General features: G+C 40.5%; 1 protein-coding gene across 2 annotated transcripts; it reads left to right on the top strand.

Annotated features, from left to right (window-relative positions):
• On the top strand, positions 1 to 27,084 carry LOC118388214 (ras-related protein Rab-3A). Of its 2 annotated transcripts, none has more exons than XM_035777044.2 (5): positions 1 to 89; positions 14,191 to 14,415; positions 18,683 to 18,801; positions 23,128 to 23,252; positions 23,671 to 27,084. In XM_035777044.2, the coding sequence occupies exons 2-5, from the start codon at positions 14,191 to 14,193 to the stop codon at positions 23,859 to 23,861; spliced, it is 660 nt and encodes a 219-aa protein (XP_035632937.1). In that variant the 5' UTR covers positions 1 to 89; the 3' UTR covers positions 23,862 to 27,084. The 2 variants fall into 2 exon arrangements, with proteins under 2 accessions (XP_035632937.1, XP_035632945.1); XM_035777052.2 differs by lacking the exon at positions 1 to 89 and adding an exon at positions 8,054 to 8,149.
• The last annotated feature ends 838 nt before the right edge of the window (positions 27,085 to 27,922 follow it).

Genomic DNA, 27,922 nt, shown 5'->3' with positions numbered 1-27,922 from the left:
GTCAACTGTCAGTCATATGACGTTAGTGTTTCTGCAGGTGCTTGACGCGGTGGTGTATTGCGTAATAAGAGCAGAAAATACACTTAAAGGTAAGGATATAATTATTATATTCTTCATTTACACTATACCATAGCTGGTGTAGAGTTACATTTGTTTAGAAGTTTCTATGGAAATGCGCCAACAAAATAGAATAAAGGAGAAACAATAAACATCATTTGACATTCGATGCTTGCTTTTTACAGATAAATGTAAGTGCAGTAGCTCGTAAATATAGTATTTCATATGGGGTTGGTTACAATTATGCCGTAATGTATAACATGTCAAGCCTCGAATAACCACAGCATCAGTGGGAGAAAAATGACCTGTCGAAATTCCTAAAATAGCTCATCGGTTACAGTAGCATATATGGTTCGCGATACCGCATGTGTATCCTTCATTTGTAGTGCGAGATAATTCTTACAGCATTTAAGCAATGTATAATTTACGTGAATTAATATCAGGCCTGCCACATGGAAATCAAATGCGCTGTAGATAGGTGCACCGGTCGCTCTGTGCTCTCAAAGACAAGGGAACGAACATGCTCGTATAGGCTGATTGACTTTACACTGTTCTGTAGGCTATTTAAATCCTTGATGTCTTCATAAAACCACTGATTTGACAGCACAAAACCTAACAGAGAGAATCGTAATGCTGTGTGTCTGAATGGGACCACATCAGCAAGCAGGGGTAGGGGACTCTAGTTACCTACTGATTGCAATCTCAGGATAGTTTACACCGCACAGTTTTAGGACACTCACCCAGGTCACGGTCTATGAGCTTTGGGATGATGCATTGTACATTTTCTCATGTTAGGTAGTTATACATCGTTATATTAATGGTCAAAATAGCAAAGCAGGCTATGTTAAATTGGACAACTAATAATAAATACTCATTTAAAAAAAGCTACTTGAGCATTTTTGCATGTTAGATTGGGACCATTTGAAATAATCATAATTTGAATGCAAGAAAGTAGATATTCTATGCTATAAAGGAAATTGTAGGCAGTGAGGACAGTTCGAAATGTACTGGGGTGGGGGGTGGTCCAAAATAGGCTGGATGAATTTTCAGTATGAATCCACAAGAACAAATAGGAATAGCTGATAGACAGTGGAGAGGCCAGGTGCGTCATTGCGCATGAATGAACACTGAAGACACGAGACACTCAAAAACCTCCCCTATTGACCATGTTTAGGGAAAAAAACTATTATCCTACCTAGACTAGCCAACAACAATACAACGCAATGAATAATTTCATTATTGTTTTCAAATGAGTACTAAATTCTACTCTAGGCTGCAGTGAAAATCTCATTTGAATAACAGCGCCAAAGCCCTGTGATTTGAATGTTTCATTCCATTTGGATCAGTTGTGGGTCCACTCTAGATATTTTATAAAGTCTAGAAAGGCACAGTAGCAAGCCATTCTGGCTGTCTTTTTACCTATACTGAGATGCGCTGTCTGTTGCAGATCATCATTCTCCCAAATCGGACTATAATAATGTGCCCACATATACTTCGGGCAGGCCTAGTTATTCAGGAAAGCTTAATGCACGCTCTGCCTCCTCTCTAATCCAAGTGGCTATTCCTCACACACCTAGAACCTCAATATAGCCTAAATATTTGTTATTTAACTTTTAATATGTATTACCTTTTATATGTGGCATAAACACAACCATTCACAATGTTTTAATCTTATTAGGCTTCTTCAAAAATCTCCCGTAGGCATGCACACTTCCGTTCAAAATATAATTCCAGCATCATCAAAATGGCTTGACATTAACCAGGTTTAACCCAACTTTTTCATGCGTGTAAAGTACATGTCAGATAAAAAAAAATGTCACATCATGGGAAAGCATGCAGTTTATTAGGCTACAGATTGAATAAATTACGATGAACTTCACAGGGTGGTGAAAGTGCGGAGTGAGGAGCTTGATGCTCCTTTCAATAAAGATCGAGGGTCTCGTTCTGGTGATATGATGATCGATGCTTGGCTGCTGTTTGACAAATAACAATAATCTCTCACTTTTATCCATGATAATCTCATCATGTAGGCTATACCCACCCTGTATCTGCAAGCTGTTGGCTAGAGTGCACGTGCCAATACCAGAGTGGGTATATTCACAATACCTATGCAATATTTTTTTGTGACAAAACCAGCAGTAGGCCTTGACTGCAATGGAAACCCATTCCATTTTTTTTATTTGGTACATGGGAATGTAACTGCAAAAGTTATTTTTATGTGCACTACGTATTTACGCAAACTTTTATCCGGAACAAGATAATTTGATGGAAACACAACTCTGATGGGAAAATGTGCATATTGTTTTTATGCAGATTTTAGAATATTTACAAGAAAATCTGTCACCAATTGGATGGAAACCTAGCTATTGACACCCTAAAGAGTCTGGCAAGTGCGCTAGTCTGGTGTCACTTTGATTATGCCTGCACTACATGGTTCACCAGCAGCCCCAAATGTCTGAAGAATAAGATACAGACCAGCCAAAACAAGCTTGTAAGAATTATACTTAAACTCCTCCCTCCTACTCATCTGGAGGTGGAGCATTTTAAGCAGCTAAGTTAGCTATCTGTGGAAAAAAAAGAGTTGTATTAATTAAACTTGGTCTGGATGACAAAATTCTCACGGACTCAGCCCCCAGGTACAGTTGAAGTCGGAAGTTTACATACACTTAGGTTGAAGTCATTAAAACTCATTTTTCAATCACTCCACAAATTTGTTGTTAACAAACTATAGTTTTGGCAAGTCGATTGGGGACATCTATTTTGTGCATGACACAAGTCATTTTTCCAACAATTGTTTACAGACAAATTATTTCACTTATAATTCACTGTATCACAATTCCAGTGGGTCAGAAGTTTACATGCACTAAGTTGACTGTGCCTTTAAACAGCTGGTAAAATTCCAGAAAATTATGTCATGGCTTTAGAAGCTTCTGATATTCTAATTGACATAATTTGAGTCAATTGGAGATGTACCTGTGGGATGTATTTCAAGGGCTACCTTCAAACCCAGTGACTCTTTTCTTGACATCATGGGAAAATCAAATGAAATCAGCCAAGACCTCAGTCTTGTATATCCTTGGGAGGAATTTCCAAACGCCTGAAGGTACCACGTTCATCTGTACAGACAATAGTACGCAAGTATAAACACCATGGGACCACGCAGCCGTCATACCGCTCATGAAGGAGACGCGTTCTGTCTCCTAGAGATGAACGTACTTTGGTGCTAAAAGTGCAAATCAATCCCAGAACAACAGCAACGGACCTTGTGAAGATGCTGGAGGAAACAGGTACAAAAGTATCTATATCCACAGTAAAACGGGTCCAATATCGACATAACCCGAAAGGCCGCTCAGCAAGGAATAAGCCACTGCTCCAAAACCGCCATAAAAAGCCAGACTTTGCACATGGGGACAAAGATCGTACTTTTTGGAGAAATGTCCTCTGGTCTGATGAAACAAAAACAGAACTGTTTGGCCATAATGACCATCGTTAAGTTTGGCGGTGCTTTGCTGCAGGAGGGACTGGTGCACTTCACAAAATAGATGGCATCATGAGGAGGAAAATTATGTGGATATATTGAAGCAACATCTCCAGACACCAGTCAGGAAGTTAAAGCTTGGTCGCAAATGGGTCTTCCAAATGGACAATGACCCCAAGTGTACTTACACTGTTGTGGCAAAATGGCAAAAAGGACAACAAAGTCAAGGTATTGGAGTGGCCATCACAAAGCCCTGACCTCAATCCTATAGAAAATTTGTAGGCAGAACTGAAAAAGTGTGTGCGAGCAAGGAGGCCTACAAACCTGACTCAGTTACACCAGCTCTGTCAGGAGGAATGAGCCAATTAAACAATTTAAAGGCAATGCTCCCAAATACGAATTGAGTGTATGTAAACTTCTGACCCACTGGGAATGTGATGAAAGAAATAAAAGCTGAAATAAATCATTCTCTCTACTATTATTCTGATATTTCACATTCTTAAAAATAAAGTGGTGATCTTAACTGACCTAAAACAGGGAATTGTGACTCGGATTAAATGTCAGGAATTGTGAAAAACTGAGTTTAAATGTATTTGGCTAGGTGTATGTAAACTTCCGACTTCAACTGTACCTATCCAACCATTTTTAATTTGTTTGAAATGTACACCAGCATATTTTTTTTAACCTTTATTTAACTAGGCAAGTCAGTTAAGAACAAATTCTTATTTTCAATGACAGCCTAGGAACAGTGGGTTAACTGTCTGCACAGGGCCAGAATGACAGATTTGTACCTTGTCAGCTCAGGGATTTGAACTTGCAACCTTTCAAGTCCAACGTTCTAACCACTAGGCTACCCTGCTGCTGCAGCACTAGAGACTAATATTCACTCTTTTAAATATAAAGCATTCCACAGGGATGCTGGCCCATGTTGACTCCAATGCTTCCCATAGTTGTGTCAAGTTGGCTGGATGTCCTTGGGAAGTGGACCATTCTTGAAACACATTGGAAATTGTTGAGGGTAAAAACAAAACAGCAGCCTTGCAATTCTTGACACAAACTGGTGCGCCTGGCACCTACTACCATACCCTGTTCAAAGGCACTTAAATAGCTTGTCTTGCCCATTCACCTTCTGAATGTCACACATACACAATCCATGTCTCAAGGCTTAAAAATCTTTCTTTAACCTCCCCTTTATCTACACTGATTTAAATGGATTTAACAAGTGACATCAATAAGGGATCATAGCTTCCACCTGGATTCACCTGGTCAGTCTGTCATGGAAAGAGCAGGTGTCCTTAATATTTTGTATACTCAGTGTATTTAATTGTATGTATTTATAAAATAAATAGGGACCACAATGAAAATAAGTCCCCGACTATATTGTGTAATCCTCGTCACTTGTAAAAAAAATCTTTGTGCTCTGTATATATGTATTTTTTTCTATTGACATAAAATCAATCTATCCGTACTGTGCAGCTGCCATTTGATGAATGGAAAGAGACATCTGTTAAAAAACACCAAACAGTTTAATGACATTCAGGGATGGTCAAGCCAAGCCTTCAATACTGGGTAGGCCTACAAGGTCGGGAGGGATGTATTTTGTGGTCTATTTATTGTGGCGTTAAAACACAAGGCATGATAATGAAGCGCGCAAAGTCGGTATGCTTTATTTATTGTTTGTGCGGTGTATTGGCACAGAAACCTGTTGGCGGAAAAGCTTTTACATACAGTGCCTTTGGAAGTATTCAGAACCCTTGACATTTTCCACATTTTGTTATGTTACAGCCTTATTCTAAAATTGATTAAATAGTATTTCCCTTATCAATCTACACACAATACTCCATAATGACAAAGCAAAAACTGTTTTTTAGACATTTTAGCAAATGTAAAAAATATTCAGACCCTTAACTGAGTACTTTGTTGAAGCACCTTTGGTAGCTATTACACACTCGAGTCTTCTTGGGTATGAAACTACAATCTTGGTACACCTGTATTTGGGGAGTTTCTCCCATTCTTCTCTACAGATCCTCTCAAGCTCTATAATGTTGAATGGGAAGCATGGCTGCACAGCTATTTTCAGGTCTCTCCAGAGATGTTCGATTGGGTTCAAGTCCGGGCTCTGGCAGGGCCACTCAAGGACATTGCGAGACTTGTCCCGAAGCCACTACTGCATGTCCTGGCTGTGTGCTTAGGGTCGTTGTCCTGTTGGAAGGTGAACATTCACCCGAGTCTGAGGTCCTGAGCGCTCTGGAGCAGGTTTTCATCAAGCATCTCTCTGTACTTTGCTCCATTCATCTTTGCCTCTCCTGACTATTCTCCCAGTCCCTGCTGCTGAAAAGCATCCCCACAGTATGATGCTGCCACCACCATGCTTCACCGTAGGGATGGTGCCAGGGTTTCTCTAGACGTGACGCTTGGCATTCAGGGCATAGAGTTTAATCTTGGTTTCATCAGACCAGAGAATCTTGTTTCTCATGGTCTGAAAGTCATTCGGTGCCTTTTGGCAAACTCCAAGTGGGCTGTCATGTGCCTTTTCCTGAGGTGTGGTTTCTGTCTGGCCACTCTACCATAAAGGCCTGATTGATGGTTGTCCTTCTGGAATGTTCTCCCATCTCCACAGAGGAACTCTAGAGCTCTGTCAGAATGACAATCGGGTTGTTGGTCACCTCCCTGACGCTTCTCCCCCGATTGTTCAGTTTGGCAGGGCGGCCAGCTCTAGGAAGAGGCTTGGTGGTTCCAAAATTCTAACATTTTAAGAATGATTTAATTTAATGAATGACCTTCAATGCTGCAATTATTTTTTTGTTACCCTTCCCCAGATCTGTGCCTCGTCACAATCCTTTCGCGGAGCTCTTCAAACAATTCCTTCGACCTCATGGCTTGGTTTTTGCTGTGACATGCACTGTCAACTGTGGGACATTATATAGACAGATGTGTGCCTTTCCAAATCATGTCCAATCAATTTCATTTACCACAGATGGACTCCAGTCAAGTTGTAGAAACATCTCAAGGATGATTTCACTTTGCCATTATGGGGTAGATTGCTGAGGATTTGAATGCATTTTAGAATAATGCGGTAACTTAACAAAATGTGGAAAAAGTCAAACGGTCTGAATACTTTCCAAAGGCACATTTGATATAATTATAAATATGGCATCAAAATGTTGAAAATCAGACTTCCTCCTAGCTGATCATTGTCTGCAGCCAACTCTGATCATAGTGTAGGACCAATGAAACAGGCAGGGAAAGTGAGCTCATTCATGGTGGTCGGTCGAACGCTCAACCTTCTGGTCCGTAGCCCAGCGTGGCATCAACTGTGCCACAAAGGCATGCTGAAGTGGCAAAGTAGATATCCACGTTTACAAACATTTACATTACATTTAAGTCATTTAGCAGACGCTCTTATCCAGAGCGACTTACAAATTGGTGCATTCACCTTATGACATCCAGTGGAACAGTCACTTTACAATAGTGCATCTAAATCTTAAAAGGGGGGGGGGGTGAGAAGGATTACTTATCCTATCCTAGGTATTCCTTAAAGAGGTGGGGTTTCAGGTGTCTCCGGAAGGTGGTGATTGACTCCGCTGTCCTGGCGTCGTGAGAGAGTTTGTTCCACCATTGGGGGCCAGAGCAGCGAACAGTTTTGACTGGGCTGAGCGGGAACTGTACTTCCTCAGTGGGGTTGCTACATTTGTTATTTGTGGTCAATACATTTCAAACTGTCCCTTAAGCTACTTGGCCTACTAAACACATTTAATCACAGATAGGATGTGGCTGGCCTATTCAACGTTTCAGAAGGACTAAACTGTTGCAGATATGATCTATTGAGTCCCATGGCAATATTATATACAGACATCGTCTAAATGTGTGTGTGTGTGAGCATTTACCTTAAATATACTTGAAAGAGATCATACTCCAATGTTATTGCTGGATTCTCTGGGGGAAATGCATCACAGAAAAAGTATTAAGGCACCTTCAATGTTTAATGGTTAAATAAGGGCTGCTATTGCCTGCCCTACAATATTATATTAGATTACAGGGCACTTTTTGTTTCCCCCATACTACGAAAACAAAAACTCCACTCTCTTAATTGCAGGCTTCCATTGTGATACAAGCAGGTTCATGGCATCTTCTGCTCTATAAAGAGGGAGGAAATTATATTTTTAGCTCCTTCTGATCTGCATTTGTCTTCTTAGAAAATGGAAAATGTGATTGGATGGAGGGGAAATGCCATATTAGGCAACCTTCTGGATGTTTTGGTACCTTACAGTTCTTTGGTTAATGTCTCACTATGAATTTTCATGTGATTTGTCCAATTCGGTCCACTGTCAATTGTCAAACTGTCAAAAACGTTTATTTCCCTTTTATGTTTTGCCACTACCCAAGTAATGAATCATCACTTTTTGTTAAATGAATTCAACCCATCCTTGAAAGAGAATGCAGGGAGTTGTCTTGGAAATGGGTGTGTCTGCTGTGGAGTATAATTTCTCAGTTTTAGCAATGTGTTGACAGATGTTTATTTTACTGGGCAAAGTTACTTTACTGTAGAGGGCCTTTTAGTGCCTCAGTACATTCAGTTCTGTGATTTCGAGACGAGAAATTCATCTTCGCTAAGTAAGTTTAATCTTTGCTCTTGAATTAATACTGTCGGCCACTTCATTTGACGAAAGAGGATAGCTACAATGTGTTGCTAATTAGATCACCCAAGCAACTCTTTATATCTTTCATGAACTTGGGTCACCTGGGGTTGGCGTGTAGCCTAGCGGTTCAGAGCGTTGGGCAAGTAACTGAAAGGTTGCTGGTTTGAATCCATGAGCCAATGAGGTGAAACATACGCTAATGTAACCTTGAGCAAGGCACTTAACCCTAATTACTCCTGTAAGTCCATCTGGATAAGAGCATCTGCTTAAATGTAAATGTTTGATATGGGTTTGGAAAATCAAATGTTTTATGAAGAAGCACAATGGTTTCTTCAGACTGCTTAGATGGGAAAATAAATTGAAGTATCTCACTTCAATAAAGATGAAGCATTTTTAGGACAGGGGTTGTAACAATATTATGGACATTCTAACATCCCAAAATGTAAGTGGATTATTTATTGCCTCACATTACATGGGCCTCAAAACTACCCGGCGCGGAATAACCTTAGTAATTACGTAGTAATATGCTATTAAGTTATGGCACATTTCAATAGCATTTTTGTATTGTCTTGTAAGAAAATAATTACTAGCTAGGTAACAGCCTGGACTTAACTTGACTAACTCACTAAAGTTATTCCCTTGTAGTTACCCTGGAATAATGCCTATGTAATGTATAGCGCTGTCCAATTTGCTTTAACAAAATGTTGGTTTTGTTTTATATGAGCCAGATTAAGCTGAGGTATACTTCAGCTCCTTTGGCAGACTGTCATTGTCTTTCTCATTAGCTTGCCTAATGCCACGGTGTTTGGATCAGGTCTGACTCTCAGGCTTTCTGGGATCATCCTGGACTAAAACAGGATTAACAAGATGCCAGTGGGAACCCATTCAAAAGACTGATCAAAACTGTCTGACTCATAGTGCACCAACACAGTTGAGGACCAGCTGACATCACACATCTGTTGTTAAGGTGTCAAACTCTTTAGGCTGAAAAGAAGAGCCAACAGGTTGGTGCCAGAGTTTCACAGGTTGGTGCCACAGATTCACAGGTTGATGCCACAGATTCACAGGTTGATGCCACAGATTCACAGGTTGATGCCACAGATTCACAGGTTGATGCCACAGATTCACAGGTTGATGCCACAGATTCACAGGTTGATGCCACAGATTCACAGGTTGATGCCACAGATTCACAGGTTGATGCCACAGATTCACAGGTTGATGCCACAGATTCAAAGGTTGATGCCACAGATGCACAGGTTGATGCCACAGACGCACAGGTTGATGCCACAGATACTTTCCTCAGTTGGGAGAGGTTGAAAAGTTTATGGTAAATCACATTGATTGGAATTATTTTGAGTCTTCGTCTCTCGTTTAACATATGGTCAAGACTAGAGGTCGACCGATTAATCGGAATGGCCGATTAATTAGGGCCGATTTCAAGTTTTCATAACAACCGGTAATCTGCATTTTTGGACACCGATCATGGCCGATTACATTGCACTCCACAAGGAGACTGCGTGGCAGGCTGACTACCTGTTATGCGAGTGCAGCAAGGAGCCAAAGTAAGGTGCTAGCTAGCATTAAACGTATCTTATAAAAAAACAATCAATCTTAACATAATCACTAGTTAACAACACATGGTTGATGATATTAGTAGTTTATCTAGCTTGTCCTGCGTTGCATATAATCAATGCGGTGCCTGTTAATTTATCATTGAATCATAGCCTACTTCGCCAAACGGTTATTTAACAAGCGCATTCGCGGAAAAAAGCACTGTCGTTGCACCAATGTGTACCTAACCAAAAACATCAACGCCTTTCTTAAAATCAATACACAAGTATATATTTTTAAACCTGCATATTTAGTTACTGTAATATTGCCTGCTAACATGAATCTCTTTTAACTAGGGAAATTGTGTCACTTCTCTTGCATCATTGCACACAGAGTCAGGGTATATGCAACAGTTTGGGCCACCTGGCTCGTTGCAAACTAATTTGCCAGAATTTTACGTAATTATGACATAACATTGAAGGCTGTGCAATGTAACAGGAATATTTAGATTTATGGATGCCACCTATTAGATAAAATACGGAACGGTTCCGTATTTCACTGAAAGAATAAACATTTTGTTTTCGAAATTACAGTTTCCGGATTTGACCATATTAATGACCTACGGCTCGTATTTCTGTGTGTTATTATGTTATAATTAAGTCTATGATTTGATATTTGATAGAGCAGTCTGACTGAGCAGTGGTAGGCAGCAGCAGGCTCGTAAGTATTCATTCAAACATCACTTTCGTGCGTTTCCCAGCAGCTCTTCGCTGTGCTTCAAGCATTGAGCTGTTTATGACTTCAAGCTTATCAACTCCCGAGATTAGGCTGGGGTTACCGGTGTGAAATGGCTAGCTAGTTAGTGGGGTGCACGCTAATAGCATTTCAATCGGTGACATCACTCGCTCTGAGACCTTGAAGTAGTTGTTCCCCTTGCTCTGCAAGGGCCGCGGCTTTCGTGGAGCGATGGGTAGCGATGCTTCGAGGGTGGCTGTTGTCGATGTGTTCCTGGTTCGAGCCCAGGTAGGGGCGAGGAGAAGGTCGGAAGCTATACTGTTACACTGGCAATACCAAAGTGCATATAAGAACATCCAATAGTCAAAGGTATATGAAATACAAATGGTATAGAGAGAAATAGTCCTATAATTCCTATAATAACTGCAACCTAAAACTTCTTACCTGGGAATATTGAAGACTCATGTTAAAAGGAACCACCAGCTTTCATATGTTCTGAGCAAGGAACTTAAACATTAGCTTTTTTACATGGCACATACTGCACTTTTACTTTCTTCTCCAACACTTTGTTTTTGCATTATTTAAACCAAATTGAACATGTTTCATTATTTATTTGAGCCATTATATTAAATAAAAATAAAAGTGTTTATTCAGTATTGTTGTAATTGTCATTATTACAAAAAAACAAAATAATTGTCAGATTAGTCGGTATCTGCTTTTTTTGGTCCTCCAATAATCGGTATCGGCGTTGAAAAATCATAATCGATCAACCTCTAGTCAAGACTCATGTCATCTTTTTTTGCCCAAGTTGTGGGATTAGTTCTCCTGGCCAGCCAGACTTGTGTCCTTAGAAAGACATAAGGAGTCTAGGGACCATCAAGTCCTGTCATGACATTGCAAGAAGCATATTTCGGTCAATAGTTGAATAGAATGCATTTTTTATAAGATTTAGATAAATTGCACAAATCTCTTGAGAGGGAGGTGTCAATAACGATGATTGGGTTTCCAATAGTAAGTGGGAGGAGGAGCTCTGCAGACCCTTAAGTGTCCGGAAGCAATTTAGCCATTCATTGTATCATATTTTCTTGAGTTGCTATTTTGTGTACATATACAGCTGTATTGGCAAAATGACTACATATTCCATCGAGGTTGCCCGTTGTCACAGTTCTAAGAGCAGTACCCATCCTGTGCAGGTGTTGTTACATGTGGTCTGCCACTGCGAGGACGATCAGCTGTCCGTCCTGTCACCTTGTAGCGCTGTCTTAGGCATCTCACAGTACGGACATTGTAATTTATTGCCCTGGCCACATCATGCTTCCTTGCAGCATGCCTAAGGCACGTTCGCGCAGATGAGCAGGGACCCTGGGCATCTTTCTTTTGGTGCTTTTCAGAGTCAGTAGAAAGGCCTCTTTATTGTCTTAAGTTTTGATAACTGTGACCTTAATTGCCTACCTTCTGTAAGCTGTTAGTGTCTTAACGACCGTTCCACAGGTGCATGTTCATGAATTGTTTATGGTTCATTGAACAAGCATGGGAAACAGTGTTTAAACCCTTTACAATGACGATCTGTGAAGTTATTTGGATTTTTATGAATTATCTTTGAAAGTCAGGGTCCTGTAAAAGGGACGTTTCTTTTTTTTACTGAATTTAGTTTAGCCAGGGAAAATCGGGGGGAAATGAGCTTGGGCCTTGTGATCATGTGCGCCAGCTGGGCACACTAGGCTCATGCAGGAGACAGATTAGAGTTCTTATACCCTGATATTATCAGGAGCTGTTTGCGAAAAGTTAAACAATTCAAAGACTGAAACAAATAAATCAGATGGTTTATATTTAAGGAGAGAGAATCGATATACAATCCCAAAATCAGCTGTAACTTTTCACAGTAAAGCAAAGATTCAAATGATGTTTGAGTGAACCCAGAATACAGAGAATGAATGGTGAATTCCGGGCACAGTAAACTCCTTCCCACCACTCTATGAGCTCTTTGTGAGGTCCAGCAATTATGTACTGGTAGGTCTAGGCCTATCATCTAAATGATGTTCTTCAGAAACAATAGCCAAAATAACATGGCTTTGAATGTTGGGGACATTAATTATCAGGCCCACAAGCAAGCTTATTTCACTCATAACCTGAGTGTTCAAAGCTAAGAGTGTTCTTTGAGACAAACAGTATTTTTTCTAGTAGCACTGGACAGCATGTAAGGCAGAGTCATATGACTATCTATCATCAGAGGAAGCTTAGAGAAATCTTAGTCATCATGACTAGAAGCAGACACGTTAGAAAATACTTTGAATTTCACTCTGATATTTTGACATGTCATGGATACACCTAAACCAGAACCTGTATGATTCAGGTTCCGGACATTTGAGATGTATTATATTGAAGGATGCATAGTCTGTTTTGTCAGTTTATTTTGTCAAGACTTATTTAGAATGCATTTAGAGTTTGCAGTATTGATCCGGTTGCATATCAATTTCTGGCATGCTTTTTCTATTGACCTTATTTGCACTTCCTTCTCTACTCTTTACAAGAGTCCTGTGTTGAAAAGCTATGAACAGCGCCACAGTAAATCTTAAAATAGCACTATGGGTACAGTTGCACTAAGGTCAAAGATGCACTATGTACTCCACACAGGTTAGCGATTTTCATCATGAATCTAGTTCTGGAGGCAGCTCTGCAGAGTGGTCACTAGCTGGCACAGACACAAAGTCATAAAATCTGATTTTAAACCTAACCCTAACCTTAACCCTAGCCTTATCAATAATGCTGAATTCTAACCTTAAATTAAGACCAAAAAGCACATGTTTGTGCTATAGATGGAGCCTTAAGAGACTTTGAATCCTGATGGGCTGAAGTGAAGTCACTGTTGCCCTAAAGAGTAGATACGATTCCCGCCACAAGTTCAATATGATCCCTGCCAATGCGATCAATCACTTTCCAACACAACTATACTGTCCTATCACGGGGGCAGATGTCCTGAGAGGACGAGCAGTCAATCCACTTGAAGTCCTTTTTGTGGCATGTGGCGTAGGCTGCTCTCTTTCAAGAATGCACTGTTGAGAGCTGACTAAATATGTACACAATGGCTCACATCTTTTGAGAGACAGAATGATTGGTCTGTAAAACCAGCAACCCATTATTAAAGAGGTGTTGTAAGTATTAGGCGGTTCAGAATTGTCCACTTTGTGCGAAAAGCTTTGATTCCTGTCAGGTGCAAGAGAAGCCGTCAGGGGACTATTTCCTCGCCCACTGATATCTTGTCACGCTGAAGGAAACCGATTTTAAATGTCTCTTGATGCAATGCCTTGTCTTCTTGTGCCTCTGGTATATCGATGTTTCAGAACTTAGTGTCTTATTGAGTACTACCACTACTTGGCCTTGGTGAACACTGATGAACTGCACTGTGATGGATGAGGTTGCTCACTTTTTGTACTAGGTGTGTTTGACAAGGGGTTAAGCAGGCCCTGTGTGGATATTTGGCACTTTGGATTCTGTATCGTTTCGTCTGTACTTAGAACATGGCCTCCACTGCTTGTCCTAGGCTTTACCTTTGAAGTATTTTTGAAGTGTTGGAGGCCATTTATAGAAACACAATGTAATAATAGTACTGTCCTGTGATCCGCCAAGAATCAGTATTGGAACTCTTTCCATGATACTTCCAAATACAAGGGATATTTTCAGTCGGTTGACAAAATCTCTCTCTCTCTCTCTCTCTCTCTAATCTTTCAGATGGCTTCAGCTACAGCTACCTATGGACAGAAGGAGTCCTCAGACCAGAACTTTGACTACATGTTCAAGATCCTCATCATTGGAAACAGCAGCGTGGGCAAGACCAGCTTCCTGTTCCGCTACGCAGACGACTCTTTTACGCCAGCCTTCGTCAGCACGGTGGGCATTGACTTCAAGGTGAAGACCATCTACAGGAACGACAAGAGGATCAAGTTACAGATCTGGGTGAGATTTGGAGACCCTTTCATATGGTTGATATGTCCCTGTAACGAAGAATTCTGTCCCTGTATTCACTCGCTCAAAAACACAGCCTAAAGTTAGTTGAACTTCCAATGTGTTATCACTACACTTTCAACCATCTAAAAAACAAAAACAAATTCCAATTGGAAAACAATTTCAGATTTTTGGTTTAGTTGTCGCCCAAATGTTTATCACTGGGCTTTCAACCATTTAAAAGCACAGCAAAGTTCAAATGGGAATACAAAGTCAGATACTTTGTTTATTTATACAACAGATTAATGTGATCATTGTGCTTCATCTAATAGCAGAACCAAATGACCTGGACTGCAGTTGAGATTACATTAAAAGTACATAGTGCAAGTGATTCATGCCGTTCGAGATTCTGCGTAGATTTTTATAGCAATAGGTAGACCTGGTAGGTAGCACGCTTTATATGATTACATAAGAAGGAATGCATAGTTACAGTAACCTCAAAATGTGTCCATGGATATGTTAGTCAATTTAGGTTGAATGTAACATTAGTTTGTGTGATAGCCTTAAAGGTGCTACGTACACACATGTGGAAGCTAGGTGAATTGCAACAACACTTAGGTTGAATACAAACAACTCTACTTCCTCCTCTACATCCCATTTCCCTGCAGCATGTTGGAGACTTTGTGTCTGTGGAATCTAGTGGAAACCACTCGCGCTTGATCATTTTACTTTCAGTTTTGTCCACCAGCTTTAAATAGCTGAAAACAAGATATTTCACAGCGATTTAGATGGTGCAATGATTATGTTTACTATGAATTGCTTGTATTTTCACATAAAATGAAATTAGGCGAACAATTTAATTTTAGCAACCAGGTAATGGCATGGTGGTTTCTGTGGCTGTATGGCATTAGTGGAAACTAAGACTATTCTCATGGCAGATCTGCCAGTTTTGACTAGCAGAAGCAACTTTTTGTAGCAGGTTAGGATCATTAACGTGGCATGTTAGGATAATTAACATGGCAGGTTAGGAAAAGGTTTAGGGTTAGCTAAAATGCAAAAATGATCCCAGACGTGACTTGAACATACAGTATCTAGATAAAACCAGGCCTGCCTTGAGAACAGTCTTGGTTTCCACGAATGTGATGCTGCATTTCTGTGTCTTTTTACTTTCGGTTTTGTACATCACTTTCAAACAGCTGAAAGTACAATATTTTTTGTAATTGAAAATATATTCCACAGCACTTTAGATGGTGAAATGATTCTTTACACTATAAATTGCTTGTTTTGTCACATGAACAGAATCTTTCAATTGTATTATTATTTTTGTACTTTTTACCCCTTTTTCGTGATATCCAATTGGTAGTTACAGTTTTGTCCCATTGCTGCAACACCCTTACGGACTCGGGAGCGGCGAAGGTCAAGAGCCATGCGTCCTCTGAAACACAACCCCACCCAGCCGCACTGCTTCTTGACATACTGCCCATTTAACCCGGAAGCCAGCCGCACCAATGTGTCGGAGGAAACGCCGTACAGCTGGCAACCAAAGTCAGTGTGCATGCGTCAGACCGCCACAAGGAGTCGCTAGAGAGCGATGGGACAAGGACATCCCAGCCGGCCAAAATAAATGGAGTTCTGTCCTTGAGCTGTTCTTGTCGAATGTTATGTATTATGTCATGTTTTGTGCGGACTCCAGGAATAGTAGCTGCTACTTTTGCAACAGCTAATGGGGATCCTGATAAAATACCAAACCCTCCCCTAACCCAGACGATGCTGGGCCAGTTGTGCACCGCCTCATGTGTCTCCTGGGATCAAACCCGGATCTGTAGTGACGCTTCTAGCACTGCAATGCAGTGCCTTAGACCACTGCACCTCTCGGGAGGCCAACATTCTAGAATTATATCAACCAGGTAATGGCAAGGCGATTTCTGCCATTGATGATTCTGCTTGTGAGATGATAACCACGTCTCTGAGAGACGTTGATGGAAGAGAGGGGGGTGCAGCCTGCCAATTTGACATCGAGCCAGTCTGGCTTTTGTTGACCAATAGGACGGCTGAACAAGCTGTATGTCATTTCGTCGTGGGCCCAAAATCGTTATTTTTTTAAAACATTGTGAAACACTATGATTCCAATGAAATTAAAATTCACAAATATTTCATATATCTCCTTTAACTTTAGGCTATTTACTGTATTACAAAGTAGTATTGAATTGTATTTGGTTGACAATGCAACCAAATATCAACATATAAAAGAGCATAAAACAACATATAAAATCTACTTTTTTTGGTTAACTTGTAGACATGTTAATAAGCTATTTATTGTATTTCAAAAGTAATATTGCGTTACATTTAGCGGACACCCTTATCCAGAGTGACGGCATACATTTTAATACTAGTCCCACATGGGAATCGAACCCATAACCCTGGCATTAAAATTGCAATGCTCCACCAGCTGGGCCACATAGGAATTGTGTTTAGTTGTCAATGCAACCAGATATCAACATTTTAAGAATATTCTGTTTGGATAGTTCCATCTGTAACACTGACTTAGTCTGGCTTTAATTCCAGTTTGTCTACAAATTAATAATTGATGTGTTAAAAATCAAATCAAACTTTAAATAAAGTTTGATTTGATTGATTCATTTTATTTAACTATGATTTTTGTTTGAGATGGAGATGTGAATTAAAGCCAGACTAAGTCAGTGGCAAAGGTGGAACTATCCAAGTAGATACTATAAGATATTATAAGTAGATAATACTTCTCCTTCAAATGTTGATTATTTGGCTTATTGTATTCTATTTTTAGTTGAATTCTGGGTTGAACTCAAACAGTTGCTGTTGATGACTTTGCAAATGCTATATAGGCCTAAATAGCATCATTGATGATTGATAAAGTATGGTCACATTTAATTTGCTAAGTTAAACCTACCCTTTGGAATGACTTTAATAGTGAATCTATTTCATTTTTAAGTGGCGCCCTCTCAACAATCATTCTCATGATAGCACATTGTTAATAATCAATGACAAATATCATAGCTAAGCAGGGCTGGGCCTTGGTTAAAACCTTGGATGGAAGACCAAAGGGTAGCTGTCGATAGATCAATTCTCCAGTAGGAGGTGATGCCCAGACTATTTAAAAACAAATTCTGATAGTGGATATAATGTTGAAAAGCTGACATTTTTAAAGGTACAAATTCAACATATTTTCTAGAAGGTTTATGTTGAAATTTGGTTACCATGGTGACATAGCTGTGGTTGAAATTTCACCCTCAAAACAACAGTGTATGTTGATCCCTTTTTTTCAAATCCAATGTATTTCCCACATAGATTCCACATCACAATACATTGACAAAGTATGTTGAATCAATGTTGATTCAACCAGTTTGTGCAGTGGGGCACTGCAGTCTCTACTGGGCATCCATATTGTGCATCAAACACTGGGGGCTGGTGAAAGAGGATACCATTACTACACACTTCTCTTGAGTATATACCCCCCTCCCCCCCAACCACCACCACCACCACCTATACACACACACTGCTCCCCATCCCCCACCTCCCAGTACAGCATACAGCATAAATTGAAAAAGATGTGAATGCTGATAATTCAAATATGACCTAAAACATAAACAAGCACATTTGTTACACACCATATAATGTACTTATCTCACCCAATTTACATATTTACATGTGTATTCGGATTCATTATGCATGCTAGACATTGCTCATACAAAAAGCAACAATTTGACTACTACCCTAAAATGAAGCCTAACCAGCATAGTGTTGTGTGTAATGGGGATTGGGGCTGATGTTGCTCCACAGTTTAGAGAGATGCAGTATTGGGTTGTCAGGGAGGCCTCATTCCCTGAGCATTCATTAGAGCTTAGGCCGTAACTCAATCTGCCCCCTCCGCCCCCTGGCTTGCCAACCAAGGAAGGGAGGCGAAATTTGGCAAGTCACAGTGGAAATGCGTCAGGAGCTGTAAAAGCTACTGATACCCCATCATCATCTGTTGGCAGCAAAAGCAGTCTGCGGGTAGACTGTTTGAAATCACCGGAGGGTTTTAATGTTCTGTCGTTATTGGTGTGCGTGGGACGATCGCTGTCAATGTCAATTTGACTGTGGTGCATGTCAAATAGGCTGTGGTGCTCGTTTTCATGCAACCTCCGTGTGTGTGTGTGTGTGTGTGTGTGTGTGTGTGTGTGTGTGTGTGTGTGTGTGTGTGTGTGTGTGTGTGTGTGTGTGTGTGTGTGTGTGTGTGTGTGTGTGTGTGTCATATTTCTAGGATACGGCAGGGCAGGAGAGGTACAGGACTATCACCACGGCTTACTACCGCGGTGCCATGGGTTTCATCCTCATGTATGACATCACCAATGAGGAGTCCTTTAATGCTGTGCAGGACTGGTAAGTGATTGCTCAGGAATGTGGTGTGGTCATGTGACCATATGGCAAATAGTAGTAAAACAGAGGACAAACACAGACCAGTGTTCCTTGATACAGTACAGGCGTGACTGGAGGAGGTCCAATTGGCACCAAAGATTTGTTGACCTTTTCTTCAGAAAGGCCTACGAAGTGATAAGAATTTGTTGACCCTTTTCTAAATAAAGACCATTGGACTTGAGACACATATACTATATATACAGGTAACTACCAAAATAAAGGAAACACTTGAGTAAATGGGGGATACAAAGTACATTGAAAGCCAGGGGCTCCACACAGGTATGGTTCGTGAGTTAATAAAGCAACTAACCTCCCATCATGCTTAGGGTCATTTATAAAAATGCTGGGCAGGCCATTATTTTGGTCGTTTTGGCTACCATGGCTATGCCCTCATAGGATGACAATGCCCCCATCCACAGGGCACGAGTGGTCACTGAACAGTTTAATGAGCATGAAAACAATATGTAAGCCATATGTCTAGCCCGTCTCACTCACCAGATCTCAACCCAACTGAACACTTATGGGAGAGTTTTGAGTGGCTCTTGAGACAGCATTTTCCACCACCATCAACCACCAAGTGATGGAATTTCTTGTGGAAGAATGGTGTCACCTCCCTCCAATAGAGTTCCAGATACTTGTAGAATCTATGCCAAGGTCTATTGAAGCTGTTCTGGCTTGTGGTGGCCCAATGCCCAATTAAGACTCTATGTCAGTGTTTCCTTAATTTTGGCAGTTATAGTTGTATAGTTGTATAGTTGTGCAAGTATAGTTGTGCAAGTAGAGATACTGGGGTGCAAAGGAGCAAAATTAATAAATAAATACAATATGGGGATGAGGTAGGTAGATAGATGGGCTGTTTACAGATGGGCTATGTACAGGTGCGGTGATCTGTGAGCTGCTCTGACAGCTGGTGCTTAAAGCTAGTGAGGGAGATATGAGTCTCCAGCTTCAGAGATGATTGCAGTTCGTTCCAGTCATTGGCAGCAGAGAACTGGAAGGAAAGATGACCAAAGGAGGAATTGGCTTTGGGGGTGACCAGTGAGATATACCTGCTGGAGCACGTGCTACAAGTGGATGCTGCTATGGTGACCAGTGAGCTGAGATAAGGCGGGGCTTTACCTAGCAGAGACTTGTAGATAACCTGTAGCCAGTGGGTTTGGCGATGAGTATGAAGCAAGGGCAGTTGTATAGTTGACATCACCTGGTTCATCTGGTAAAATAGCCTCCAACACTCTACTCAACAAACTGGATGCAGTCTATCACAGTGCCATCCGTTTTGTCACCAAAGCCCCATACACTACCCACCATTGTGACCTGTACGCTCTCGTTGGTTGGACCTCGCTTCGACCAAATTCTCTAAAACAACGTTGGAGGTGGCTTATGGTAGTGACATGAACATTCAATGTTCTGACAACAACTCTGGTGGACTTTCCTGCAATCAACATGCCAATTGCACGTTCCCTCAAAACTTGAGACATCTGTGGCCTTATGTTGTGACAAAACTGCATATTTTAGAGTGACATTTTATTGTCCCTAGCTCAAGGTGTACCTGTGTAATGATCATGCCGTTAAATCAGCTTCTTGATATGCCACACCTGTCAGGTGGTTGGATTATCGTGGCAAAGAAGCAATGCTCACTAACAGGGATGTAAACAAATGTGTGCACAAAAGTAGAAGTAAATAAGCTTTTTGTGCGTATGTAACATTTCTGGGATGTTATATTTCACTTAATGAAATGAAGGTTCAACACTTTATATGTTTAGTTTCATATTTTTGTTGAACCAGTGTCAGACAAAATTGTGTGTTTCTCTAATTACAACGATTAATCCCCAGACAAAAAACATCCACTTGGGTTTGTATCTTCCTGATATCCAATAAGGAGGGGACGTGGGTTTGTATCTTCCTGATATCCAATTAGGAGGGGACGTGGGTTTGTATCTTCCTGATATCCAATAAGGAGGGGACGTGGGTTTGTATCTTCCTGATATCCAATAAGGAGGGGACGTGGGTTTGTATCTTCCTGATATCCAATAAGGAGGGGACGTGGGTTTGTATCTTCCTGATATCCAATAAGGAGGGGATGTGGGTTTGTATCTTCCTGATATCCAATAAGGAGGGGACGTGGGTTTGTATCTTCCTGATATCCAATAAGGAGGGGACGTGGGTTTGTATCTTCCTGATATCCAATAAGGAGGGGATGTGGGTTTGTATCTTCCTGATATCCAATAAGGAGGGGACGTGGATTTGTATCTTCCTGATATCCAATAAGGAGGGGACGTGGGTTTGTATCTTCCTGATATCCAATAAGGAGGGGACTTGGATTTGTATCTTCCTGATATCCAATAAGGAGGGGACGTGGGTTTGTATCTTCCTGATATCCAATAAGGAGGGGACGTGGGTTTGTATCTTCCTGATATCCAATAAGGAGGGGACGTGGGTTTGTATCTTCCTGATGTCCAATAAGGAGGGGACGTGGGTTTGTATCTTCCTGATGTCCAATAAGGAGGGGACGTGGGTTTGTGTCTTCCTGATATCCAATAAGGAGGGGATGTGGGTTTGTATCTTCCTGATATCCAATAAGGAGGGGACTTGGATTTGTATCTTCCTGATATCCAATAAGGAGGGGACGTGGGTTTGTATCTTCCTGATATCCAATAAGGAGGGGACTTGGGTTTGTATCTTCCTGATATCCAATAAGGAGGGGACGTGGGTTTGTATCTTCCTGATATCCAATAAGGAGGGGACGTGGGTTTGTATCTTCCTGATATCCAATAAGGAGGGGACGTGGGTTTGTATCTTCCTGATATCCAATAAGGAGGGGACGTGGGTTTGTATCTTCCTGATATCCAATAAGGAGGGGACGTGGGTTTGTATCTTCCTGATATCCAATAAGGAGGGGACGTGGGTTTGTATCTTCCTGATATCCAATAAGGAGGGGACGTGGGTTTGTATCTTCCTGATATCCAATAAGGAGGGGACGTGGGTTTGTATCTTCCTGATATCCAATAAGGAGGGGATGTGGGTTTGTATCTTCCTGATATCCAATAAGGAGGGGACGTGGGTTTGTATCTTCCTGATGTCCAATAAGGAGGGGACGTGGGTTTGTATCTTCCTGATATCCAATAAGGAGGGGAATCTTCCTGATATCCAATAAGGAGGGGACGTGGGTTTGTATCTTCCTGATATCCAATAAGGAGGGGATGTGGGTTTGTATCTTCCTGATATCCAATAAGGAGGGGACGTGGGTTTGTATCTTCCTGATATCCAATAAGGAGGGGACGTGGGTTTGTATCTTCCTGATATCCAATAAGGAGGGGACGTGGGTTTGTATCTTCCTGATATCCAATAAGGAGGGGACGTGGGTTTGTATCTTCCTGATATCCAATAAGGAGGGGACTTGGATTTGTATCTTCCTGATATCCAATAAGGAGGGGACGTGGGTTTGTATCTTCCTGATATCCAATAAGGAGGGGACTTGGATTTGTATCTTCCTGATATCCAATAAGGAGGGGACGTGGGTTTGTATCTTCCTGATATCCAATAAGGAGGGGATGTGGGTTTGTATCTTCCTGATATCCAATAAGGAGGGGACGTGGGTTTGTATCTTCCTGATATCCAATAAGGAGGTGACTTGGATTTGTATCTTCCTGATATCCAATAAGGAGGGGACTTGGATTTGTATCTTCCTGATATCCAATAAGGAGGGGACGTGGGTTTGTATCTTCCTGATATCCAATAAGGAGGGGATGTGGATTTGTATCTTCCTGATATCCAATAAGGAGGGGACGTGGGTTTGTATCTTCCTAATATCCAATAAGGAGCGTCTCAAATAAAACTAAGTTCTATTTTAACGTTTGGCTAAACAGGCGCTTGTTCACGTGGGTAAAATGATTGAATAACATGTATGTGTACATTTATTTTCAACGCTTGCTTACATAATGTGGCCGGTGAAGTTTGCGTGTAACCAAATACTATTACTCACAATAACCCCAAATAAACGTTAATCGTATCGCAAGTTGCATTATTCCAAACTCATTTTAGATGACCCTTGAGTGTTGGATAAGTGCAGTGAAAATGTCACCGAAGCTTTCAATGGCTCTGCAGTGGACCATGTCTCTGCAGACTGCACACTACAATCTATGTTCTTAGTAAGAGTGGTTTATTGAAACAATGTTTCGATCCTCAGATCATCGTGTCTCTTTGACCTCAAGCACCTGCTCAAAACCACTGGATGCATGTGTGTGTGTGTAATCTTTTCTAATACTGAACCTTTCTGTATGGCTGCCATAGGTCGACCCAGATTAAGACGTACTCGTGGGACAACGCCCAGGTCCTGCTAGTAGGCAACAAGTGTGACATGGAGGACGAGAGGGTGGTGGCAGGAGACAGGGGCAGGCAGCTTTCTGAACACATGGGTGAGTTCAAGTCACACAACACCAGCTCACAGTGCCCACCATAACTACATGAGCTATACAATTCAATGATACTGCTGATGTTAATGGTACTTCTTATCTGATGATTTGATTTTATCATCTGAGTTGTCAGCAACAATAACATGTATCATTTGATTGCAATCGCTTGGTAGAAGTTCTTATCCAGAGTAAATGCGATCAGGAGGTGGAACAGCATCATAAGCAAACATAAAAAGAATTGTGCCGAATTGGCTGTTGAACACAGATCTCCCAGCCACCACCAAATATCATGTCATACAGGAATGACAAAACACAAAGTTTGCTCACAATAGCTTCAGAAACCAATGGGCAAGATTACTGATCACGTATGGCTAGTTTGGTAAACATTTAAATCCAACACCATTATAACACCATGTTCCAGGGTTCGAGTTCTTTGAGGCCAGTGCCAAAGATAACATCAATGTGAAACAGACGTTCGAGCGGTTGGTGGACATAATCTGCGAAAAGATGTCTGAGAGCTTGGATGCCGCTGACCCGGCAGTTACAGGGGCTAAACAGGGGCCCCAGCTCACCGAGCAGCCCGCACCCCCCCACCAGGACTGTGCATGCTAAAGCTGAGCGACCCCCCCACGCACACCATCAACTCATCCTCAGGTCCCCCCCCTTCCCGACAAATCAATGATTCACTCCATATGGGGGAATAGGTGATGTTCACTCTGTTTCTCACATGATTCTCTTCCTTTACTCGGGTCCTCACTGGTCTTAAATTCTCTATCCAGAGTCTGCCCCAAATCTTCATCATTGTTTACCTTATTTTCTCAGACTAATGGTTTTCTGATAAAAGCCTTTGTTAGAGACGGATGGAATTCCATATTAAAGTATGTGTTGTTATAAAGAGGTCAATACTTTGGAAACACAGATATTGAAGCCGAGTGCATATATACTGTCTAAGTCCCCTGTCTGTGTGAAATACAAGAAAACATATATTGGATTGCATCAGTCACTGGTATAACATAATTTCCTGTCTAAAATGTTTGTCCAATCAGCCTTTATTTTTTATATTTTTTATGTACCTTATGTTTTGTATACTGGTACCGCTTTCCTTTGTAAAGCTTTTCGCGTATAAAAAAACAGTAAGGAAAATACAAACAAATTATAGATAGGTAAAAAGAAACAGAGACATTCTTTATACAGTACCAGTCAAAAGTTTGGACACCCCTACTCATTCCAGGGTTTTTCTTTATTTTTTACTATGTTCTACATTGTAGAATAATAGTGAAGACTTCAAAACTATGAAATAACAACTATGGAATCATGTAGTAACCAAAAAAGTGTTAAACAAATCCAAATATATTTTATATTTGAGATTCTTAAAAGTAGCCACCTTTTACCTTGATGACAGCTTTGCACACTCTTGGCATTTTAGACTGGTACTGTATATGTTTGGTTTAAATGTGTATGTAAATAATGTGCATAATATAATATCTAAGGGATCCATTAAAAGCATAACGAGACGATCTATGAAGATATGAGAGGTCAATGCTGTAGATTTTCTCTGAATCAATTTATTTATGGTTGAATTAATCTCATTGTCATCCCCCTATGCCCATTTACACAAAACATCTTCGCTCCTACTACCGCTCTCAGGTACTTGCAAATACACTCACTAAGAGCTGTTAAGATTAATGCTAGTTTGCATGGAAAGAGGCTGAAGCCACGGAACCAGAGCATAGCTGAAGTATATCAGCATCGCTCACCTTTTACATCCATTTCAATTATCTTATTTTGTATTTTTGTGAGAAATAATGAATTACAATGTGCATGTTATATCAGAGGCAATACTTGGCTCCTTATGACTTGAAATAGGATACAACAGACTGCACAAGTGAGGTTAAATAATATAGAAATCATACTGTGTCCTGTACAACAACAGGTTAAAAAAAATGTTTTGCTTAGTTTTGGCAAACGGCTGTTTTTGTCCCACAGCTTGTAAGTACTTAAAGGTAGATATGACGTAGGTGCACAAGTAAACCAGGGCCAATATCCACAATAACTAAGAGCATTAACGAGCGATGGTAAACTTCTGCTGTTTTGGTCCCGTACCTACCATGCGCAAACAGCTTGACCCGAACCCATGCGCAGATACTGTGTGGGGGGGTCTTGCATCTCACTCATCGCAATATCTGCGATGCTGCTCGTGGCAATGTCATTTTGCTGAGTCTACCTTTAATGCACACAAGCGTAGGCTTGTGCAACAAAGAGTTTATGGGTTTGTAGTGTGTGTGTGATTGGAACAATTTGCAGTAAAATATGTGTAGAATTAAACGCTAACCCTTGAGACTGTTTGAGCGCAGTTTAGTCAACCATTTAATTTAGGAAAGAAAAACCTGAATGGCCTTTTGCCTCTTGTCTTTGAATTGATATTCAGTCCAAGGTCTCAATCCAGGCAAGTTTCCATTGAAATTAGAGAATATATTATTACTCATTGTAAGCGATCGAAACCACCCTTAAGACCTTTGTGATGTTTACGAGTGAACTTTTCTATGTTGTTGTCTTTACTGGCAGTCTTTACTAGAGTGAATGAGTGCGAAATAATCATACAAATAGATCAGTCATTCAAGCATCCTCAATTGATGAAACTGTCCAATGTTTACTTCACTGAGTCATACCAAAGTTTTGATGTGAGACAATGACAATGTGTAACAATAATATTAGAATAATACTACTGTAGTTACAATAGCAACAATATTTGATCATCTTGCATACATTTTCAACATAATTTTGCTCTACTATATTATGGCTGTGAGTCTGCCATCTCAGTAGTATCCAGAGAAACCCCCACCCCCCTCTGTAAACTGTCCTCCTCCTCGCCGATGCCGTCTTCATTTCTATGAAACAAACTGTAAATGCATTTTAGTCATATGTTTCATGCGTGGATTGTGTGTTGTATTGACTCCAGGCTTGCAAAAAAAAGACAATCTGAAACTCGTATTTTATCTGCATTAGTTCTAGGCCTGCTTGTGAATGAATGTGTCACTTTCTTTACTAAAAAAAAGCAATATGCAGTACCACTGAACAGCACTTCAAACAGTAGAGCTTGCTGACAGTAGATCTACTATATAAAGTGTGTCGGGTACACCCCCCACACACACACACACACACACAAGGGTGTCGGGTAAGTTTTACCTTGCTGCTATTCCTAGGTAGTATAGAACTGAATCTGGAAAGATGTAAAAAGAGGGAATAACCATGTTCAACTGATTTGTTAGGTTACATAAAGCCAAGCTGTTACTGTCAAAAAAAAAACATTTACACAAATATACTAGTGGTTTTAAAACCTCTTGTAAAATTAGTGGATTTATAGTGAGAGATGCTGTTAGGATCTTGGATGTCACCAAAGCTTGTGAGAAAAAGAAACATTTGACATGAGTGTAAATTTAGAAGAGTACAATAAGAGTATTTCAGATGATGTTTTTATTCCATTGCTTTGCTACGAAGGTAACCTTCAAGGCATCCAATAAGGTTTGTGTTGTCAGGAAGGTATTGCAATTTTTCAAAAGATCCAAAGTGTTGCTTGTTTTTGGAATTTATTTCATCGTTTTTTTGTGTTTTTATTTGTATTTTTATTGTGCATCCCCTGAATACTGTTCTGCAAAGTACTGTTGACTTGGCTTACATAGATTTTTACTTTGTACTTCTATTGTGGGAATACAACAACTAATGTTATAACAATAAGGGAATATGGTGTCAAACTGTTAAAATGTGAACATTACCAAATCTGCTGTACATGTTGTGGAATTCAATGACAAAAATAAAAGTTTGGCCTGTTGCAATATTGCAGTTTTCCTCATTGATTCATGTTCACCACTATCATTATGTAGTGTGCGTCTCACATAGAAATACAGAAGACACACACTCACAAACACAGCAGTTGCACCATCTCATTTGGCTTTGCTTCCAGGAGCCTGCCAGCCCCTGCAACATCACATCTTTTATAGCCCTGGTACTGATGCTGCACATTCAAAGCAAGCTGGGACCCATCTGTTATTCACTGTCTCATAGGTGTCTGGCTACAGTATCTATAGAGTGGTCTCTGAGGCTGCGTTCAAAGCAAGCTGGGACCATCTGTTTCATAGGTGTCAGGCTGTCTACACTAAGGTGTTTATACCAGAGATGACCTTCGTCATAAAATTATCCATGAAGCATTATTACAGGTTTGACTTACAAAAACAACACCAACAGTCAACTGTGCTACCACAACGTGGTCATATGCAAACATTTTCATACTGTATAAAGTAACTAAAAGTAGTCTTCATTTTTGCTTTGGACTAAATGATCATACGTAGACCTACCAGCATAACCGGCACTCAATTGAACAAAAAAATGGTGTTGATACAACAATTAGATGACATTTCGTATATTTAATCAATACATGAACTCATCTACAGCACAATTTCTTATCCTACCTCATTTGCACATGCTGTATATAGATTTTCCCACTGTATTATTGATTGTATGTTTGTTTATAACACGTGTAACTCTGTGTTGTTGTATGTGTCCAACTGCTTTGCTTTATCTTGGCCAGGTCGCAGTTGTAAATGAGAACTTGTTCTCAACTAGCCTAACTGGTTAAATAAAGGTGAAAAAAAAAAAAAAAACGGTCTAATTTCTGC

The sequence above is a fragment of the Oncorhynchus keta genome, chromosome 1, assembly GCF_023373465.1.
Source record: "Oncorhynchus keta strain PuntledgeMale-10-30-2019 chromosome 1, Oket_V2, whole genome shotgun sequence".
Lineage (NCBI taxonomy): Eukaryota > Metazoa > Chordata > Actinopteri > Salmoniformes > Salmonidae > Oncorhynchus > Oncorhynchus keta.
This window is presented reverse-complemented; position numbering and strand designations above follow the sequence as displayed.